Source organism: Vidua macroura, chromosome 6, assembly GCF_024509145.1.
Source record: "Vidua macroura isolate BioBank_ID:100142 chromosome 6, ASM2450914v1, whole genome shotgun sequence".
Classification (NCBI taxonomy): Eukaryota; Metazoa; Chordata; class Aves; order Passeriformes; family Viduidae; genus Vidua; species Vidua macroura.
Window position 1 is genome coordinate 36,675,647 of NC_071576.1, and position 22,432 is coordinate 36,698,078.

A 22,432-nucleotide genomic window follows, 5' to 3' on the forward strand; every position below is an offset into this window, starting at 1 on the left:
CAGTGGGAGGTGGAGCCATGAGTCAATCTATACAACCCTTCTTCCTGGCCACAGCTGTGGTCCAGGAGCACCTACCAGCTGGGAGACACACAGACTGGAGCCTTATAGTAGTGCCTTTTATGAAACAAAGATACTGATGGGATCGTCAGCCTATTCACCTTTGGTAAGAGAAAATCAGCGGTGGGGCAGAAGAATCTGGCTGTCTTGGTTGAGATTCATCAAAAGCAAATGCTTGGGGAATTTTGATCCTTAAATGTCAAATGTGTCTATAGTAGGCAGATATATTAGTAAAAGCAGCAGGTAGATGGTCCTGGTGAGATGGATATATCCCAACATGAAGAGGAGAAATGGGAGAAATGCTAGGGTCTCCTTCCGTAGTGAATCTTAGTAGAAACTGAAAATTACTGACTGCTGGGTTTCATCACTGGCCCCTCTCTTGGCTCTTTGTCTCCAGGATCGGTTCATCCGTGCAAATCCACACAGGAAGATTGGAATCAGGAGGAGGAATCATGACAGACCATGCAGTGCTGAAAATGAGGTACTGTATGGAAGGCAGCTTCTGGATTGCAAGGAGAGAGCTGCAGGGCATAAAGGATGGCTGTGATACATGCAGTTCTTCTGTCAGCCTTTCCAGTCTCTCCCCAGGCTTAACTGTTTTTGTAAGAGGTGACATTTATTAACAGGTAGTTAAGGGAATATTTGCTTCTTCTGTGAGTGTGCTGTCTAGAGTGCAAAGCATTCACTGTGACTTAGGGGTTGGGAAGATGATGAACTTGTGGTTTAAATGCTAGGCAAGGAACTGGGAGAGCTGGATTTTAGTCTTGGTTTACTGTGGTATGATTATATGATGATAGTCATACCTCCTAACACCCAAGACTTAGTCCTTAAATTGTTTTTCCTTTACTTCATTGAGGCAGATCAGCAAATAAAATGGCTTACTCTGATGTCTGACACTTTTCTGAACACTGATTTTTATGAAGATTAATTAGTTTTGGAAAGTACTGGATATGGTACATACTGGATATATTACAAATTATTCTGTTTTTTGACTAATGGTTAGTTGAAAATATATTTAATAACTTGAAAAATGAAAATAGTACGATACATTTTTCTACCCCTGAGTTTTCTCAATCTGTTCCCTAGCTGTATTCAGTACAAAAGTATGAAGCTAACTCTTTCTTAAATCTGGGAGAGCAGTGAATTCACTAACTGCTAGCACTATGGAATAATAATTTGGTTTGTGTCAGTGTAGTTGCTTAGTAATTAAGCCATCTCGTGAATAAATTTTCTTCAAACTCATGGATATGGACAGTGCTAAAGCTGAGGATGAAAAATTAATCCTCTGTATTTGGGATGAAATGTTGAGCTTTCAGCAATTTGGATCATGTACTTCTTTCATCCTTCATCCCCAGAAAAACTACTGCCAAAAATTATGCTGAGGTTGATGGGCTTCTTTCAGACCTTCTGGTTTTGTTCAAATGACACTTTCTGAGAGAAAAATGTTGAGTTGAGAATTGTTCCAGTAGGCTGTAAATAACATTTGGCTTGGTGGCTTATTGCTTTCTAGATGTTTAGTCTGCTTGTCAGGACAGGGTGTATCAAAAGAAGATGTACACAAGGAGGTCCTAAGCAGGCAGTTTCTCAGAAATCATGATTCTTTGGAGATTTTAGTGCTGCTTTTAATTTAATAAATGGAGCTGTTGCTTCTGCATGTAGTATTTTGCTCTTGACGTTCTTCAACACTGTCTTGTTTTTCCAGTGACCAAGTGTAGGGTTGTGTGTAGCTGTGACAGGGAGTGGAGGGAGAACAGAAAAAACAGAGAAAGTTGTGGAGCCTTCAAGATATTCCCCTGTAGAACCCTACACTACAGGTTGTCAATATTGCTATGCCTCAGGGCTTCTCCTTGGTAGATCAATCAGGTCAGTCTAGGTTTGTTGTGATTAAGCCAAGACATTCTGAATTGCCTGCTTGTGCTTTTGTGCCTTTCTCTTTTCTTTCTTTTTTTTTTTTTTTGTGTAAGTGCAGTTGCATATAATTATAGCTTTTTGTTGTTTATTTGTGTTTAATTATATAATCTAATAGACTGCCAATTTCACTTTGTGTTCTCAGTTTTCCATTTTCATACATTGTTTAGAGCTTTAGTGATTCCTGCTTTGTTCAGTTCTGGTTCTTTAAAAACCCCCTCGTGCTTGTTGCTTTAAAAACACAGTTCTGCTTGTTGCATTAATGAGGTTTCATCTTGATTAATGTAGACCCTAGCTATGAATGACAGGTTATCTTTACTCAATGTCAAATCACAAGAAAGCATTTATTCTCAGAAAATATCTCAAATAGTTAAAATTAAATTCTCTGCATTATAATGACAGAATGGCCTTTGTGGTGTTAAAGGATGAGTTATTTATATCTGAGTTAACTGCTAATAATTAAGGTATTTTTCTCATTGTTCTGCAGCCAGAAGTGTCTCAGTTGTGCTGGCTTTCTGTAAAAATTATAGGCATGAGAAATCTCCGCAAAGCAGATCTGTGTAAGTATCACTGGTGGCACATTTATAGCTTCGCAAGAAAACTACTGTCACCTGATTTTAATGCTCTTTTACACCTGTTGCTTAGGTTACAATAATATTTCAGGGGGGGTTGGGTGAAGAAGTTGTATTTATTTTTATTTTCATTTAAATTCAAAATAGTTTAGGAAACACTTAAAACCAGAAAGGAAATAGACTAGAAATGCTGTGTTGAAGAAGTTGTCCTTCCCTTTATCAGCTGTTCTGTGATATTTCCCTTTCTCCTAACTCTTCAGTGTCCCTTTTTCCAGGTTGCCCAATTCCCTTTTGAAAGGAACACCTTTGTGAAAGATACAGGAAAAATCAGTAGTTGCTTGGATGTTGCTGTGTTTGTGTCTTCACTGTTCTGTTGGTGTGGATGACCTGTCCATTACAAATAGATGAAAATCCCCCAAACTAAAATTTCCATTTAATTTTAAGAAGTGCAATTTCAATAAATGTATATGAGAATTTTTGGAAAAGGGCAAATATTTGAAAATAGGAGTTATAATATCACAAGAGCCAGAGTACTTAGATCAGCACTGTTGAAATAAAATACTTTTGCTCTTGTTATCATATAGAATTAGTGGTTTAAAACTGACTTTTTTGAAACTGATTTAAATCTAAATAGAAAAGTTAAATAACTCTAAACCCAGAATATTTTCCTTGGAGTCTAATGAAATATCTAGGACTTCTCAGAGGTTAATCTTTTCTTTCCCTGACTGAGCAAATCAAATAATAACAAAGTACTGTTGTACTAATTGTGCAACTTGTTGTTAACACAGGGAGCCAAACTGATTGCTATGTCAAGCTGTGGCTGCCAACAGCTTCATGTCAGGAAGCCCAGACAAGAACTGTACACAACTGCAGAAGCCCTGTCTGGAATGAAACTTTCCACTTCATGATACAGAGTGAAGTAAAGGTGGGATCTGTGACAGTGAGCAGGTGCTTTCTGAAGGGGGCATCTTCACCTGCTGTGGGTAGACTGTTTTTGAAAGGCTTGAGACTCAAATGGATCTTGGACCCAGTTAACCTGACTGAAAGAAGTAGTTTAAGCACAGAAGGTTGTGGAATATCTGGAATAACGTTTGATGCTTCTTTGTGTCCCAGAACTGTTGTAGAAAAACTGTTAAAGTGTTTATAGTGATAGCAGAAATAGGGGAGCAGTCAGAGTGAAAGCGATACGAAGTCCAAACTGGATCAGTTTCTCATAGTTTACTAGTACTGCATCTTCTCATGGTAACCTGAGCCCTGAGGAACTGCCAAGGGATCAAATCCTGTTGAGTGTTTGGTACTGTGCTTTAACTTTTATTTCAAAGGGTTCAGAGTTTCCCCTTTATTATTACTTTCTGACAAGATGCCAAGATTTGTCAGGGCAGCGATTTTGAATCCACAAACGATCTGAGGAATAATGTGTGTAACCTCTGCTCTGTCTGGTGCATGTTACCATCATATATGTCACTTATGTTTCCTCTTCTTTTGGAGCTCTTTTTGGTTGTCAAATCTGATGATTTACCTCCTCTAGGATTAATCCCTGACTCTGCTGTCTGAGCCACATGGGCTGTGAGCTGAGCTCTGTGCTGTCACAGGAGTCTCTCCACATGGATGTGAGGGCTGAATGCTAGCTCTTGTTGGACCTTCCTTTTGGGCTCAGTAGTCCCAGAATATGTCATTTACATCCTTCTCTGCCTCTTTCCTCAGAACATCTTGGAGCTGAGAGTCTGTGATGAGGACACTTTTACACCAGATGACCATCTTATGACTGTTCGCTTTGATGTGGCTAAAATCCAACCTGGAGAAAAAGTTCGCCTGAGTTTTGAGTTGAATCCAGAAGTGAGTGGCTAGAGAAAATAATACTCTTGATTAGAATGTTGTCTCAAGTTGCTACCTCTATTGAACATTAAATTGGTTCTCACACACAAAGACATTGTTAAAAAGGATGTTACTAGAAAAAGTTGAATGCTTGTGTTTAGAAGAGGGGTCGCAAACATCTCCTGTTGTGACTGGAATAAGATGCAAAATACTTTTTGTATTCCTATTTTTTATTAATTTTTTTTAATATTTCAAAACTGCATTTTGAAAAGTCTGTGAGAAAAAGAATCAAAAAATGAAGAAGCTGATGGTTAGGAGGTCTCATTTCTGTTGTGGGAGATTGGTAGAGCTGGGGGGGAACAAACCTGTCCCCCTTTCCAGGCAGTTGCCCTTACCCTTTGGCCAGTAGCTCACTAGGACTATGTCCTCTCAGCTTCACCAGGGATTTTGGCCATTTCTTTCAGATAATGTGCTTGCTAAATGGAGCATTTAATTCTTGTAATAATATCTTTGGGGTTTTTTTCCTCGTCTACAAAACAGCTTTAAGAAAAAAGATCTCAGCAAGTCTGCATATGCTCCTTTACTACAAATTTATTTTAGAGGGGCTGAGCCAGCACAGAAGAATTCATCTCTTGATGAATGAGAATATAATCAGTATTTTATTTTTCCTTCTAAGTGAGTGTATGACCTAAGAGTTGTATTTGCTGCATGAGTCTCAAAAAATATTGTGTTTGGTTGTATTAAAGGGGAGATAAAGAGTATCTTATGAAACACTGAGTGGATGAAGTTGCTGAGAGGAGAGGTGGAGAAATCACACTTGTCGCCCTGGTTATCAAGAGTTTTCTTCAAAGAGAGTGGAATATATACTCAGATTACCTTCTGCGCAATGTAACACCTTCTCTGTTTGGAGGGTGTAGTAACAACTTCAAGGCTCTTTTATACTTCTGCCAAGGGCTTCAGTTTATGGTTCCCAGGAACTGGTGTGCTCCATTTATTTCTAAGCCACTGTGTCAGTCAGGCTCTTTGGAAAGCACTCTTTCCTGTTTTTTGTATTACTATTGCTTTGGAGAGTGTTTATTAACTACTCTTTTAGTAGACCAGTCCTTACTGAGGACTGCTTACTAAACCTGTTCCAGCTGGCTACAGCCTTCCTCAGAAAAGCCCTCATGTCACTGAGATAATGCCAGGTGTGATTCAAGCCCTGAATTTGCTCTGAGGCATGTGCAAAGCTGTCTTTGCCCATTAGCAAGGTGGAAGTGGTGGGGGTCAGACCAGGTGAGCTGTCTCAGGGACATCCTGGTCAAGCTGCCCTTCTTCAGTTTGTGATGAATCAGGCACCCATGAGGCATCACAGATTATGGTCTATCTTTGGGTTTTTAGAAGACTTAGGGTTATTTTATTTTCTTCAAAGTGACTTAGTAATGCAACAGGCTGGGCAATCTTAATAAGAGGCTGTAGTGCCACCTCTGCCCATAATGATTTCTTTCATCTACCAAGGTATCTCAGAAGGAGGGCTGAGGAGGTCAGATGGGTAATGTCAGAGCAGCAGGGTTGCTTTGCTATGCCTCTTGCTCTCTGTGGCCTAACAAGTATTTCCATTGCTATGCTCTGGACTTTTCACCCACAAATGTGTGAGTGGGACTTCATAGAAATATAACTTTTGCAAGTGTAAAACAGCATAAGAAGGACGGGAACATAAGGCTAGCACAATTAGGCAGATGCTATGAGCCAGGTTCTTCTTAACCTTGTTTCTGATGTTCTTTGGACAAAGTTGTAACAGACCATCAGTTAGTTTGGATTGTACAGCCTGGGCACAATTAAATATTTGATATTCTGTGGAAGGTGACTACTTCCTAAAATCTGTGCCCCAACTTTCTATTACAACATTACAACCACTGTAATTCTCATGAAATAGAGACTTTGAGAGAAATTAGCAAGCATAGCTACTTGCTTCTGCATTACATGCCACAGATGCAGCTATCAGAGAAACCATCAGAGATGTCTCATTTACTGATGTGAACTAGTTAATACAAAATTGTTCTTCACTTTTACAGTAAAGATGATTTTCCCATGGCAGCTGCATTGTCAGATTTGGCATGTTTTTCACAGTCAATTCACAATGTTAAAATATAATGTGCAACTGGACAGAAGGGATATTTGTCAGTAAATGTTAGCTATTGTGAGTATGAATTAAAAAATGCTACTGTCACTTGTCAGAAAGAGATTTATATCACCGTTAGCTAGCATTTTCCTCCCTGTGGGTGATCCAGAAGATCTCTTTGATATACTTTTTTTTAGTGTGGTATTTCCTGGATTGGCTGTATCCCATAGAGCAGCAAGTGGCTGAAGTAATAAAGTTATTCAGTCTCTTTTATACTGTTGGTGTGTTACTCTGTTGCTGCTTCGTTCTTACACTTTTCCTGTCTCTTTTCCTCTTGATTTGTCTCTCCTCAGCTCTTTCCCTGATTCCCCTTCACAGCTTCAGTCTTCTCTCTTCTTCCCTTCACCTTGACAGTTTTTATTTTCTAAGTTGGTCCCTTCTCCCACCCTTTTTTAATGTTTAATGACTTTACTCTGCAAATTCTTTTGTTTTAACCAAGGCATACTCCCTATCTATTCACTGTACTAAGTCCATTCATTCTTAATTGTTTTCCTACATCATTCACCTTCTATTCTTCCCTTCCTCAGCATTGATTGACCATGTCTTATCCTACTAATGAATTAATAATAGGACCCTTGCTCCCTATTCAATGATACTTAATATTTTCTTTCTCTTGATGGTACAGCTGGTTTGTAAACAGTAGAGCAGTGGAGAGATGATGTCAGTGTGGTCACGGAAATCCATTCATATTATGATGTAGAGGGTGTGGGAATAGAGAGAGAGTTATAAATAAATTATCAGAGTTGTATCAAAGGAAAATATTTCTTCATTCATACATTTTTAAAAAAATCCTATTTTCAGAATCAGGAAGAACTAGAAGTGGAATTTCTACTGGATAACATGTAAGTAAATTTCTACTGGAAAACATGTAAGTAAAACCTAAATGCTGTAGAGTTTGTCATCAGAAAACTGCATTTTAGAGAGAGTGGTAATGCAGCATTGGGGAAGTGGCTCCAAGAACCTGTGTTCAGACACCTCATCTCATCATCTTCCCCGTTGTTGCTTTTCTGTATTGAATTTGAGTGAGTCTCACTTAATATTTATAGTTGAGAATGGATGTTTATTTTGTGATTCAGCCTAAGGAGAGATTATACTCATCAGCAGAGATAAGAAGGAAGGAGCATCCTTATAGGAAGGTATGAGATGTGATCTGGCAGAGGCTGCAAGATAGACAGGAAGGATAGAAATGCTGATGCCAGCTAGAAAAACTGAGCTCAGAGAACTATGTGCTTTTGAAAGTTTATTGCTTAAATACACATTTTTAAAGAAACCTTTTTTGTTTTGCTTTTCAGACCAGGTGTATCTGAGAAGATCATTACTAATGGTGTACTAGTGGTAATTTTGTTTTTTTTTTTTTTTTGGTATGCTAATCTTATGGTGGGGCAGAACTGAAGGATGTGGTTGGAAGATAGGAAGGAAAATTTCTTGTGTTAGCTGTTGGGGACTGAATGGTATTTAAGTGTAATGACAGATCCCCAGTTATTTTGGCTTCCTTAACCACAGTACTGCTTGCAAGATATATACAAGATACACAGTTTCTACAAATTCTTCACATCCATAGACCATCATGGCCAAGCACTTTGTTTCTACAGGACCCCTAGAACCTCAGTGAGAATCCTGAACTGTTTCTGTGACCAGTGGTTTTATTGCTTCTCTCTTCCAGTCTCGTGAAGTTTCCTGTTTAGAAGTGCATGTGAACGAAACAAAAATGAAGAATCCTTACAAAAGTGAGGTTGCTGATTTAAATTGTTTGTCGCTGCTTTTTTGTGCAATGGGAAACACAGCTGAATCTAGATAAATATTTGGTTTGTTTTAATCTCTGTGTGCATCAGGGTTGCTTGAGTATTTCCTGAATTACCCACTTGCTAATAGTGAGATTCCTCAGAAGACATGACTGTGTAGCTTAAGAGAAACTGTGGAGCTGGCTGGGGGATTTGGAAACAGCTGTTGATGTGTGATGGAACACAACTGCAGTGTGATGGAACTGAAATACCTTTACCTCTGTTTTCTGGTGAAAACAGAAAGTAAAAGAAGGCAGATACAATTCTCAGGAGGAGAAAGACTTCAGTGAAAGCTCAGGAGATGTGAATGCTGCTAGAGGCATCCACAAGTGTAACACACACTCTCTGTCACTTGGCAGGCTGTCACAAATGGTTTAGGTCACTTAATCACTGGCAAAGGTATCAGCAAGTGTAGGTTTAATATAAATTTATAAAAGTTTGACAAAGTTTGATGGCAAGGTTCTCTCTATTACTACATGCATGAAACATGCAAAGAAAAATCAGATTAGAATAAATCTAGAATTATTTGTGCAGAGACCGGGTATGCAAAAGGATAGAGAGGGAAAAGGAAAGGGTGCCAGGAGTAAAGATCCTTACACTGAGTTGTGAGTTTCATAGTGGGCCCTCTTGCCAAACTTAGCCTCAGACTTGATTGTTTGTCTAAAGGATTCAGCAGCACTTAATCATCCCATAATTTAGCATTTACAAAGCAATTCAATGGTATTTACAATAAGCAGAACAATAAATAATTGTGAATGTAGGATGGTAACATTCATACTACACCTGCTGTGGGGCATTCAAATCAATTCACACATGCTTTCACACAAAGAATTATGTACAAAGGTGCCTGCTAAAAATTCCCCTCAAGGTTGGTGAAATACTCAGAACAGATGCCCTTGCTTTTCTCAGTGGATGAAGGGTTGGGCCTCGAGGAACCAGGGATGTCAGCCCTGACTCTGCTGTCAGCTTTTGAGATCAGCTCTCTGAGTATTGCAAACTTGAGAGCTGGTCAGTTCTGAGCCCCTGCAGTCCAGAGGAACTCAAAGGGCCACGAGCTGCACACTGGTCACAGGGGAAGGAAAACGTTGTGGTCCAAATTAACCTTAGTTAAGCCTGCAGCACTAAGACCGAAATGTCACTTGGGGCACTTTTATTTGCTAATTTCAGGTCTAGGCACAGTTAACATCTCCCTGTGGTTTGCTTCTTGTTCTTAGGGAGAGATTTCACCTTCACAATGAAAGGATCCTATGAAGAAACCCAGGATATTTCCATAGGTCCTCACTCCAGACCAGGGAGAAGTGAAACCACCAGGTTCCACTACATCAAGCACAGTCAACCCAGACTGCTCATGACTCTGCCAAAGGAGCATTTTCTCTGTTGTGTAGGTTTTGCTTCTGGATGGTGATAACACCTAACCTAAATTTTGGGAGAAGAACCATGAGTTAACCCTTATCTGGTATTTCTGTGTTTAGGGTCTATAAATAATATTCTCCTTATAACATTTTTCCCCCCTCTTTAAATCAGCCTGGCTCGGGTAGGAGGGAAATGGATGTAAGTAGTCCCCTGGCTGTGCCTCTCCATTCTCTGGACTTGGGAAAGAAAGTGACAGTGATGAGAGTGAGTATCCCTTGGATATTTGGAATTCTTTCAACAAGGTAAACTGTATATATGTGATATCTGGTCATGTAATAATTTTGTTACTAAAAATGCATCAGTGAGTTATTTGTATGCTTAGCTCTGCATACACTTAGAAATATAAGTATGATTTGGGGGGGAAAATAGGATATTTAGAATTTCTGGCTGCTTTAAAAGTAGTTAAAAAGCAGGATGAGTATTGTGTGCTGAATGCCTGAGAGGAGACCAAAAATTTTGTCAATAGACTATACATCTGAAAAATTGCTAATACTGTAAAACCTGCTTTTACAAAATTTTAATTCTATTTAAAATTTGTTGATTGATTTCATTATTGATTTTCAGGGGGAATCTTATGAGGTGTCTGTGAATGAGGAAAATAGGTAAATCTTTTGTTGCTTTTGAATGATTACTTAAGCCATCTCCTCTCCTTTCATAATTTCATTGTTAGATGAAAGGAAGCTACATCTTAAAGTAGCTAATTTCAAAACAGGAAATAAAGCTGACTAAAATATGGGGAATGGCTAATAAAATGCTTTAAAGCTTTTAAATTGCTTGGTAAGAATTCAGAATAGGATAGGTGGTAGCTAGTTATGGGGTATAAACCATCACAATGTTTTTCCTAATGTTGATGCTTTGTAATTTTGATACCTAAACATCCTTCTGCCTTGTAACCTTTATCTATAATATATGCATATTTATGTGTACCATATTTCTAATGTGTCTAACACCTTTATGCATTTACAAGACCTCTATAGGTAATTTTTCAATGAAACACATGGACAGTAATTTATTTATTGACTGGCTTGCTGAGATTTTCTGAAGGGTAACATTACCCCCTGTTGATAAGTTAGCTCCATTGCAAGCCTTAGTTGCAGGTGAATGATAAATCAGAGGGTTTTATTGAATAATTAGAGAAGAGACAGAAATGTTTTTGTGTTTTTTTTTTCCCTGAAAAAAACCTCTGAAACTGGAAACCTGTGAAAATATAGGTTATAGAATGAATCATATACATGTTATTTATGATAATGTACAGAAGGGATAAATTTAAGAGAAATCTTCTGACTCAAATAGAGCACAAATTCTTTGTAGAGATAAAGCTAACTTGGTATTAGGGCTCTTTTAACTAAAGTGTGTTAAGTTTAAATAACTACTTAGGCCCCCTTTGTGCTTGGGAGGCCAAGCACATGCATAGCAGGAGAATGTGAAGAGGTGTCCAAGTACTAGAGTTCAATGTGAAACAACTTGATTTTATTCATTTAACTTCCTTGTGATTGTGTGAAATTGTTCAGGACATAATTCTGGTCTAAAATCTCCACAGGAAGGCACAAATATAAGATATAGGATATGCATATAACTGCTTTCATTTACACAGGGGAACTTTCATGTACATGGAAGTATAATTTCTTTAAACTGGTTTATTGTTGTTGGTTTTGCTGAATGTCTCCAGCTGAAATGGCTACAGGTAATCCCTTGTGCTGTTCCTATGTTCTAGTTGCAAGGATTTAGATTTGCGATTGGGGTTTGGTCTGTGCACGGAGGAGCAGGATTTCATCCGTAAAAGGAAGAAGGTGGTTGCTGCTGCTCTGAAAAATGTTCTTCATCTAGATGAAGACCTGCAGGAGGATGAGGTATGTGGGACAGCATCTTGGGAACTTGAATCAGTATGACCCACTTTGAGAGAAGTGGATGTGGTGTACTTGCATGACTACCCATACAGATCTTCCGCTATATAAATAGTATAGGCCAGATTGTCACTTGCACCTGAGACCATATGCAAGTTTTTGGCACAGAGGATGAAGGAGGCACTGTCAGGAGGCTGGTTATGGCTCCTTTATTCTGCCAACCTCTGTCCTCCCTCAGGGGCAGCCAAAGCCTGTATTTGCTGACATGCTGGTGTGTACAACCAAGCCTGGTGAAATTTGATTGCTTAAACTGAGACCATTTCTCCTCTTTGGCACCCCTTCTCTGCTGCCACAAGGTTCACAGGGAAGGCTGCAACTCTCCCATAGCACACTGGTAGAGTAGCATCTGTCTTGTGTGTTTTTTGGTGTTACCTCTTGCTTGCTCCTCTCCTGGGGATCCCTGAACTCAGAGGTTGCTGCTCTGTTGCTGGAAGACAATGATCTGTTATGGGGCTGTGGTGCTTGGGGCAAGAGTCTGGGACAATGTCCCTGTGGGGTATTTCCTCCACTGCTCTGTTCAGCTCCCAGCACACCCAACCCTTTATGATGTGTGCAGGACAGCATTTCTCAACCAAGTCAAAGTGCTCATGAACTTAAGGAACGGGTAGAATAGGACTTGTTATTATTAATTGAGAATAAAAGGGAGGTTGAGCCAAATTAATTAAAAAAAAAACCCCAAACCCACAAGTAGATGGTGAAATATAGTGAAGACAAGATTAAAGGTAATGGCAACATATGGTCCTAAAGCTGAATATCTGTTGTATCAGTTTTTACTGATACAACAGAAAAGGGGGGAAGGCTAACAGGATTGATGTATTCCTGAAGAAAGTAAAACCAAATTACATATAGCACTGATATCAGAGAAGGTAGAGGTAACCTGGGTTGGAAAAAGGGTGTTAAAATAAATCAATAAAGCTGGGCACTATCTCCCTGGAGAATAGCAAATGTTTTATATACATTTAGAGGAAGAAAAAATTATGCAGGCAGGTTTTGTGCTGCTCTTCTGACATTAGTTATACTCAGAGCTTTAAAAGGTGTTTTGAGGGGAAGAGCTGAGAAAAAATTAAATAGGTTGAGAAAATCTGAAAATGTATTTCCCCACACAAGAACTGTATTTACAGCTCCTGACTTTCCAAAGCATGACTGATCTGGAAAATGCTTTCAGTATACACTAAATTCCACCAAAGTTTACACAGCTCAAACACACATCTAGGCACTGCCCTGAAGAGGGTGAATTAATCAAAACCTACCTGAACCAGGTGTTGCTGTTACTTTTTTTCTGCATGACCATCGTTCCTGTATTTCTTCTGGTGATGAGTGACTTTGTGCCTCTCTCTGTGTGTTGAGCAGGTGCCAGTGGTGGCAGTGGTGACTGCAGCAGGGGGAGTGCGGTCCATGACAGCAATGTTTGGCAGCCTTCTGGCTCTCCAGGAGCTGGGTGTTTTGGACTGTGTGTCATACATCAGTGGTTTATCTGCCACAACATGGTAAGGAGAGCTGGGCTTGTACTTCATGTTTGTCTTAGCAAAGTGATACCCTGGTGAACAATTTTGCCTTACTGATGAATTTACTCAGCTGGATGTGGGCCCTTGGCTTCCTTTTGGACTTGTTTCATGGGACCACTCAGTGCTGTCCTCCTACAAGAAACAGATCTAATGAGAATGACAGTATTTCAGTAACTGCACTGAAGTGTTTACAGAAACCAAAAGAAAAGAGCACGAGCTGGGATGGTTTGCCTTTATCTTGTTATCTTGTTGCAGGCAACACTTCAAAAGTCCTTTTGTAATATTTTTCTGGCTCAACTCTTACACATCTCCAAAAACTCGACTTTTAAAGAACAGCACTGAGAAGCAGAGTGTCATTCATGCACTCAATGGTGACTGCTTTGCACAAACTAGGAGGGGTTGAGGGATTTAAAACATTTTGCCTCTGAAGGGCTGCTCTAAAAGTACGTGAGACAGAATTAGAACAAGTGGGTTGGGGATGAGAGGGGATGACTGGAATCTGCTTGAGCCCTGGGTTCTGGCAGCTCAAGCCTGCCCTTATGCCTTTCACACAGGATTTGACCCACATGAGGGAACTGGCCTCAGATAGAAGAGGTGGCTTGGACAATCAAAGGGTAATTCTAGCAAAAGCTTGGGTTAAGTTATCACTGTTGCTTTATTATTCTTTTGATTCTGAAATACAAACATGCTAGGATGATTTAAAATGTATTTGTGCAGGAAAAAATATCATTACATGGTCTAAATTCTGCCTCATGCTCTTCCAAGTAAAATTTGGAGAGCAAGAACCTCGGGTAGCCTCAAACAAAACACTTACATGTGATATAGGCTAGTGAATTGTCATGTGCCCTGTGATTAACCACAGTACCTTTCTTTTATCCAGGACCATGTCAAAGTTATATGAAGATGCAAATTGGTCACAAAAGGATCTCAGAGGGCCAGTTGGTGATATCAGGAAACACGTGACCAAGAGCAAGCTGCACTGTTTCTCTTTGGATCATATGAAATACTATGAAAATGAGCTTTGTGAGAGAAAGCAAGAGGGGCACAAGGTGTCCTTTACAGACTTATGGGGACTCTTTATTGATTGTATGCTACATCATCAGGTATTTTATATTCTTTCTCTCCCTCTTAATTCACAGGATTTCCAACTTCCCATGTCTAAAGTTGTGGATTCAGTTAGAGAAAAGGCTCTGAAAACACCTGAAGGACTTATTTGGCTGTTTAGAATAAAAGTAACAAAGTAATCCTGAAGTGTGAGCATCTAGAAGAGATGTCTGAGCATGCAAAAATTCAAGAAGTTAAAGAAACTGCTTTTCCATCTTTAAGTTTGGGTTTTGGGTCAGGTGATCATTCTAGAAGCACACAGAGGAGAGAAGGCTCTGACAGAGCTAAGTTCAGGCATAGCAATGTATGCCCATAAGCTGTATTGAAGGAAATGGGTCCAGGTTGACTAAATATCTTTCTTTCCTTAAAGCAAGTCATATCCCAGTGACTGTACAGTCATGTTTCTCTGACATTTTTGCCCTGTCCCCCTTGCCAAAACTCCCATAAGCACAATGCCTTGGTGAAAGCTCATGGCAGATAACACATGAACACACTTGTCTGGCCAAACAGCTAAAGTACACAGAACAAAACCTGCGGAGGTTTAGCAGATACTTCATTGATAGGTCATGCTTAGATACTGTAGTAAGTTCATGCATCATGTTCATCTTTTTACAATGACTTTTGCTCTTTGTAAACAGGAAAGTACTCACAAACTCTCGGATCAACAACTAGCAGTCAATCAGGGGCAGAATCCACTCCCCATATACCTATCCCTCAATGTCAAGGATGACTTTAGCACTTTGGATTTTAAAGGTATAGATTATCATACACCCTCTTATAACTCTGAAGAGTTTCCTTTTAAGGCTGATTGAATGCCAAAACATTTTCCTGTAAGTCCAAGCCAATAAATCTTTTACATAATTTCTTTTCCCCTGTATTCATACCTGGTTTCTGATTTGGATGAAAAACGTGCATCCTAAAACTATGAAAGGGAGATACCTGTGCTGTAGACATTGCTCAGTGGGGGGATGGAGATGCCTTTTGCTGGCAGCCTTGAGAGTCACCCCTCTCATCCCCACCTACCCCCCACAGCCCTTTTCAGCAGCTGGGTCTTCTGCTGAGGCAGCACTACTCCAAGAGAGCTGTGAGGAGTGGGGAGGAGGGCAAGGAAGGGAAGAAAAGGAGAAAGTAGAAAGGGGTGAGAGCAGTACTCAGCTCCCAGCAGCCAGAGAAGGCTCTGAGGAGAGGCAGGGCTCTGTGCTCTGATCAGTGATCTTGATCACTATTCCCATGGTGTTTCCAGCACAAATGAAGCAGGAGGTCCTGCAACTGAACCTGGTCATCTGCTCCTAGGCCCAGTTGCAGTCCCAGTGCACCCAGCCAAGGTTTCCATGTGGAGAGGGGGTATGGTCAGAGTTTTTTATCCTCAAGGCAGTGATTATGAGAGTCTTTAGAATGAATGGTAGCCGTCGTCATTGCTGACTCAGAGGAACTCAAAATGCCACATTGTGTACAGGGCCTTAGCAATCAGTGGACTTTCAGCCCCAGGTCTTGCTTCTTAGTGCAGAAATGGACCTGAATCTCAAGCTGAATGGATTTTGGCAGAGGAGATGAATTTAGCTTTTGCATTCATGTATGTTGAAGGGCACCTGTTTGTTTCAAAACATGGTGGTTTGAACTGTCTGTCACCACCATGGTGAAGGTATAGGCCTTGTTCTTCCAGCTTCTGATTCTCTAAGCTGATTTTTACATGTGTTCAGGTGGCTGCAATAAATCCAGTTTGATGCCTTATTTACAGAGTGGGTGGAGTTCACACCTTACGAGGTGGGTCTCCTGAAGTATGGGGCCTTTGTTCGTTCAGAGGATTTTGGTAGTGAGTTCTTCATGGGTCGTCGGATGAAGAAGATCCCAGAATCCCATATCTGCTTCTTGGAAGGTAATTTACTATCTCAAGAAACATCACCTTAAGAGCTGGCTACACAGAAGTGGTCTGCAAGTTGCAGTATGAGTACACCAGAGAATATATCTGATGCAATTTCAATCTCAAATGAACCAGACAAAAGAAGAAACCAATTTCTGAGACAAATGTGACTAATTTGCTGAATGTCTTGCTGAATGACCTAAACAGAACACATGCATACACACACACAAACTGATCATCTGAAGTATTTAAACTCACAGCCTGACTTTTATAGACAGCCAAGTTTTGAAAATGGCCTGGTTGTAAGCCAGACATTGTGTGGAATGGCGTGGCATTTGATATTTACAGGAAAATTCATAATATTTCATAACTAGAACAGAGGGTGGATTCAGGTGTGTTGCCATAGCTGTGCTCTAAATATTCAAACTAATATTAAGTATGGCACTTCTTTTTTTTTTTTTAACTTCAAGGCACATGGAGCAATATATTTTCCCAGAGTTTTATGGATGCTGTCTACCTCTCGGGTCATTCAGAACACTTCTGGCACAGATGGACTCGAGACACTGAGCATGACATTGGTTAGTTCTTCAGATGACTTTTCTCTTGCATCCACATTTTCTTCACACCTCTCTGGAATGTGAAACCTGACATTTGGTAAGGGGCTTGTTTCTGTGTCCTATTTCTGGCTTCTGGGACACCAAGCCCTTGAGAATGAAGGAAAAGCAGGAGACCAACAATTGTGCTGTAAAACAGGAAAAAACATTATGCTGCTCATGTGTAACATCCCTGGGGAGCTTTGTTAGTCACGAGAGGGTTACCAGAGCCCTTTGGGGAGGGAGAGGCCAGACAGGGAAGAACAAGATGATGGTGTGACACTGAAACTCACTGCCCAGAACACTCTGCATGTCCAGGTGTGCACTCAGTCCCAGATGGGGCTGGGAGCCAGGGTGGTTTGGTTGTTATTATCACCAGAGAAACACCCTGACCTCTTGTTCTTCCTGCAGAGAATCATCCTGCTCTGCCCAAGAAGCCTCATGAACAGACAACCTGGTTATCCATTCCCAAAGGCTACCTTTCCAAAACTCTTCGAGAAATGATGACTGGGCGACCAGTGGTTTCAACTTACCATAATTTCCTCAAGGGCTTGCAGCTACATAACAAGTATTTGGAGAATGAGAGCTTTTGCATGTGGAAAGGTAATTGGAAATTGTTTTAGTAGTATCTTTGAAGGAGATTTGAGGGCTGATATTTGCTGAGGACAAATATTTGATAAATTTTATCATAAAAGCAAATTTTGATTAATCTTATTTGATTAACGTGTTTGTGGAGTGGGTTTTGCCAAGCTCTAGATTATTTACTCCTGATCTTATTCCTGTCTTGGAGGAAGCACAGCAGGTTTGCTTGAATTCTCATCTTCCTAGGAAAAGCCATCCAACAGTGACTTGAAGCTTCCAAGGAAGTTAAATAGCCACAAATTTACACATATTGAGAAAGAATAGTAATATATCACTTTGGATGAAGCTGAGTCTCACAACTCCTCCCTCTTGCTGATCTCAGAGTTGAGCTCTAAATACTAAAATTGTGTCAGAGACAAATACTTAACTGTGGGCTTTGTGTCAAAGTTGAATATATGTCAAGTGTATTTTCTTTCTTCTCTGTTATGCTAATTTGGAAAAAAAAGACACTTGACCCTGCAGTAAATAATAATAATAATAAAAGTTTTGGCCTTTCAGACACAGTGCTGGATTCTTCTCCCAGCCAGCTGAATGATATGAGTGACTACCTCAAGCTGATAGATACAGCTTTCTTCATCAACACCAGCTGCCCACCCATTCTGAGGCCAGAGAGAAAAGTGGATGTCATTATCCACTTAAATTACAGTGGAGGATCACAGACTCTGGTGATGTTTTGAAGCAGTGATTCTTTACCTGTATGACTCCGGCAGCTGAATTGCCACCACAGCATTCTCTCTCTTTTTTTTTTTTTTTTTTTTCCTTTCCTTCCACAAAATGGTCTATTTTTTATTAAATTAAGTGATCATATAAATGGTACTATTCACAGCTGTGACCATGTCACTGCCTTTATCAGGGCTGTTTTCAGTGTCCTTCTGGAACAGGCATATGAACACAACATACAGAAGATGATCTATTCTGTGTGTCTGTCATCCTGGTAACAAGTTCCTCAATAGTTAAATAACTTTTACGATGTAATTAATACACAATACATAATTTGGATATTTTTTGAATGAAAAGTTTTGTTTTTATGTTTGACTCTTGGTGTCGGCATGAGTTTTAGTCAGGGTTTTTTTTTCCTACATTTGAAGAAACCTTGAGGGGCTTATATGATTGAAATGAATGTAATTTATTTGTAAGACGACATGAAGACATACAGTTAGATGCACTGAATGCAAATATTTAAGAACCTGTGATCTAAGAAGCCACATGTAATCAAAGTTTCCTTATCCGAATCCTCTACTGTGCTCACTAAATCACAAAAATTGACCTAAATGTAACATAAATTTCAGTAAACAGTAAGCCTGCTTTAAAAATATAGTGTTAGCAAATCAACTGAATTTCTTGGTTACCCAGGATATATTAAAATTAGGATGGTATGTTTGTTGCAGTGCATAGTTAGCATTATTTATAAACATATGAATCAATCCCAAATTGTATATTGCAGCAAAATTTTACGGGGGTTTGGTGGTCTTACTTCAAACTCTCTTTGTGTTGCATCTCTCCTCTCTGTTGAGCCAGCCACTGGACCTGTTCTCAGAGTACTGTTTGGAGCATGGGATCCCATTCCCCAGCACAGAGCTGAGCCAGGAAGACCGGGAACACCTGAAGGAGTGCTATGTGTTTGAGGACAGTTTAGAGGCACCAGTCTTGGCCTATTTTCCATTGGTGTGTGATACCTTCCAAAAATACAAGGCACCGAGTAAGTTGACAGCAGTAATCATTTTTTGAGATTGTCTCAACCAACTGGATCCATTAAACTTGTTCCTCTTCCAAAACAAGACACTGGCAAGCTTCTGAGTTGGCTAAGTTATTATATTCTCAGTCCAGGTGTGATGCATATAGTATTGGCCAGCTAATCAGGGATTGGAATGAAGAAGTTTAAAAATAAAAGGATGAGAAGCTGTACCTTGAGGGGAGCCCCCTCTGGCACTTGAAATAGGTCATGTAACTTTGATAATAAAGAAGAGGACACAGCTAGTAAGTTATATCCACTAGTAGCTTATGCTGTCACCTAAGAGTCTCATGAAGAGATATAATGTTTACTTGGTTAAGAAAGCTAGAATTCACTTATTACTTTTTTTACATCAAAAAAAAAAGAGAATTTAAAAGGCTGAAAACATGTAGTGAGGCAAAGGCTTTGCCAAGGTAACAAACTGCTTTTATAGCTGTAATTTTTGCCAGATTGTTTCCTTCAGTTCAGCAATAGAAGGAATGTTTGTTTTACTAGAAAAAAAAAAAAAACTACTCAGAAAATTCAGTTTCAGTTTACAAATATTTTACATGCATCAACTCCAATTTTTTTTATTGCTAATTTTCTATGATCCAGTAAACTTTACTCAAAAAATGAAGAAAAATCCATGAACCAGCTTATTGAAAAAGACCATGTGCCATTCATTATCTTACTTGTTCTGCTGCATGTGCTTAAAATCTCAGCCACCTGAGAGGGAGGATTCCCAATCCAGGAGCCCTCTGGTGTAATTTACTACTAGCTGGTAGATAAAGAGCTGTCATCTCAGAACTCAGCTGAAAAGCTGAGCATACAAAATTCGAAATCTCAAAAAAATTAAATATTCTGATGCAAAACCTTAGTTTAGAGAGGTAAACATTTTGCATAGAAAAGCTTTTCTGCTGGTCAAGTCTGGACTGTAGCCAAGCAGCAAACTCGTGGATTTTATTGTCTGTTACTGTGTAGTTTGCACTGCCTGGTAGCAGTTTTCCACCTCAATACCTTTGCTGTGCTTGGTTCTGGTTTCAGATGTGGAGCGCAGTCCTGCAGAGATGGAGCAGGGAAGAGTGGACGTGTCCAGCTGTGCTGCTCCCTATGGCACCGGCCTGCTTACGTACACTGAAGAGAATTTCAACAAGCTGCTTAACCTGTGCAGCTACAACATCCTGAATAACAAACACCTAATTCTCCAGGCTTTGCGAACTGCAGTGCAACGAAAGAAGCAACTTAAAAACTATTCACCACCTAATTCAAGTAAACACTCTTAAAGTGTATTTAGGAGAAAAAAAAAATCAGAAGGAGATACACAAATGTTTTGGTACTGGACTAATAAATATTCACCAGCTGCAAGCTCACAGCTCTTTGTGATGGCAACAGAATTTGTGATACCAACTCCTTTGCTTTGACTTCTCCAACAATGAGATGGCCGGCGTGTAGCTGCTGCTACAGTTTTATTCCCACTGCCATCCAAATAACAGACAGAATAGTGTTCATGAGATTCTTGTACTTGTCTTAGAAAAATGATTTCTTAAAAAAGTGTAGTTAACTGGTCTTTCTTAGATCTTATTTTCTGATTGTTGTATGCAAAAATATACATGCAGAGTAATAGCTACTGTTCAAATATTAAGTAGCCATGCATAATCTTATTAAAAATAAGAATTTTGTAGTTGAAATCATTGAAGTTTGGGGGTTTTATTAACTTCTATGGACTCAGCTCAGCTAGTGAGTTGTTCTGGGAAAAAAGTTACTCTTGCTTTTGATACCGAGAAATCAAATATTGAGTGAACAATGAGCTTTGTGAATAACCTTTGAGGAAAGATGAAAGAAAAGCTGTCACTTCAACTGTGGAAAATGAAAAATGGAAGGAAACTCTGCTTTCAAGGGTGCAGGTGACTGGAATGATAACTCAGGAGATAACATTATATGTTGTTACCTCTAAGACAGTCCTTTTCTGTGCATCAGTTCATTTAACAGCAGATAACACCAGCAGTCTCTGCAACGCTTTGCTGCAATATGAATCAAACCAGTAAGTCTCCCTTCATAAGAGGAAACTGTTGGCAGTAACCTTTGTGTCTCTTTTTCATAAATCTAAAGTGGTCAAGTCCAACAACTTTCCTTTTCCTTAGATACTGATCTTTCTGTTTCACTAGCCCTCTTATGCAGAAAGCCAGCTTTTCACCTTCTTTCCTTGCCCTTGGTTAGCATAATTTGATGTTATGTGTCACTTGTAAGACTGCAATAGTTTTCTGTGAGTATAGAAGAAAAGGAGATGTCATTTTGACAGCTCAGTTATGCTCATGAATTTATTTTTAAAGAATAATGGAATGGAGGTTTTAAAATGTGATTATTTTCTTTTGCAAAGTATCTCTTCAGTATTTTAAAGATTTTCAAGTTTCATTACTAGAGCTCCAGGAAGAATGAATATAAGCAGTTCAGTGTGTGTGTGCCTGGTGTATTCCACCCACTGGTTTTTTGTGGTTGCAACACTTGGCTCTGGACCTTCAGCTTTACTCACCCAAGGTGTGGTGATGATGTGTGCTTTTGGCAGCTGATCTGGAAAAATAGGATGGCTTAGAATGAACTGAGGAAAGATAGTCAGTTTTCAGAAGTCTGGGCCTATTTAGCAAGCCACTGAAAAATCTTAGGTTGCCTAAATGGTCTAGTTTACCAGCTCAGTGTTTTGACTCAAGTCATTCAGATGCTGGTGTTTGTGGTGGGATCTGGTTCCAAGCATCTAACACTGCATAAGACTGATGTTTTAGCTGGGAGAGCCAAGCTTAATGGTCTTGCCTTGATGGCTTGTGAATTTTCTCCAAAACTGACTAATTTTGTTTCTTGTTTGGGGAAGGAAAGGTCTTCTATTGAAGACCATTGAGGATGTTCACATTGCAGCGATACTTCAAAATCTTGCCTCTGATGTGACAGTGAAAGGCAGCATGAAAGGACAGGAGAAAAGATATTTATTTGAATGGCTTGCCAGCTATTAATCAAAAAATAACAAAGGAGACACATTCATTATTACTGGCAGTATTTTTTAAGGATGGTGCTGAGGCTTAGGCTCAGTGACATATCAGCTGGATTTTTCAAAATGATTCAGCATTGATGCAATTGTTCTATTTAAGACCCAGGTAGGTCAGCAGCAATTTTTTTTTTTTTTTTTTGTAAACACCTGTTTGTGACCTGTCACACAAGCTCTGCTGAATGTAATGTCATGATCCTGGAAACAATTAGCTGTGAATCTTTACAGTCTCTATTAGGGCTCAAACATTTCTTAGGCTGACTGCAGATGAAGTTACCCCCTTAATTAGCTGGTATTATGAGGTGACTTCCTGATATTCTGAGAATTGGTTCAGATTGAAATTGGCTCTAGATTTCCCTGTAAAGGTCCTG

At 39.6% G+C, this 22,432-nt stretch overlaps 1 protein-coding gene across 1 annotated transcript; it reads left to right on the forward strand.

Annotated features, from left to right (window-relative positions):
* Positions 1–136: 136 nt before the first annotated feature.
* LOC128808613 (cytosolic phospholipase A2 epsilon-like) lies at positions 137–20,584 on the forward strand. Its single transcript, XM_053979932.1, has 21 exons — positions 137–163; positions 455–538; positions 2,453–2,525; positions 3,326–3,462; positions 4,242–4,373; positions 7,315–7,355; positions 7,806–7,848; positions 8,177–8,240; positions 9,509–9,675; positions 9,819–9,911; positions 10,272–10,309; positions 11,422–11,557; positions 12,962–13,098; positions 13,997–14,219; positions 14,859–14,973; positions 15,959–16,096; positions 16,552–16,659; positions 17,086–17,277; positions 17,815–17,981; positions 18,835–19,015; positions 20,072–20,584. Exons 1-21 carry the CDS (start codon positions 137–139, stop codon positions 20,308–20,310), a joined length of 2,535 nt encoding a protein of 844 aa, XP_053835907.1. The 3' UTR covers positions 20,311–20,584.
* The last annotated feature ends 1,848 nt before the right edge of the window (positions 20,585–22,432 follow it).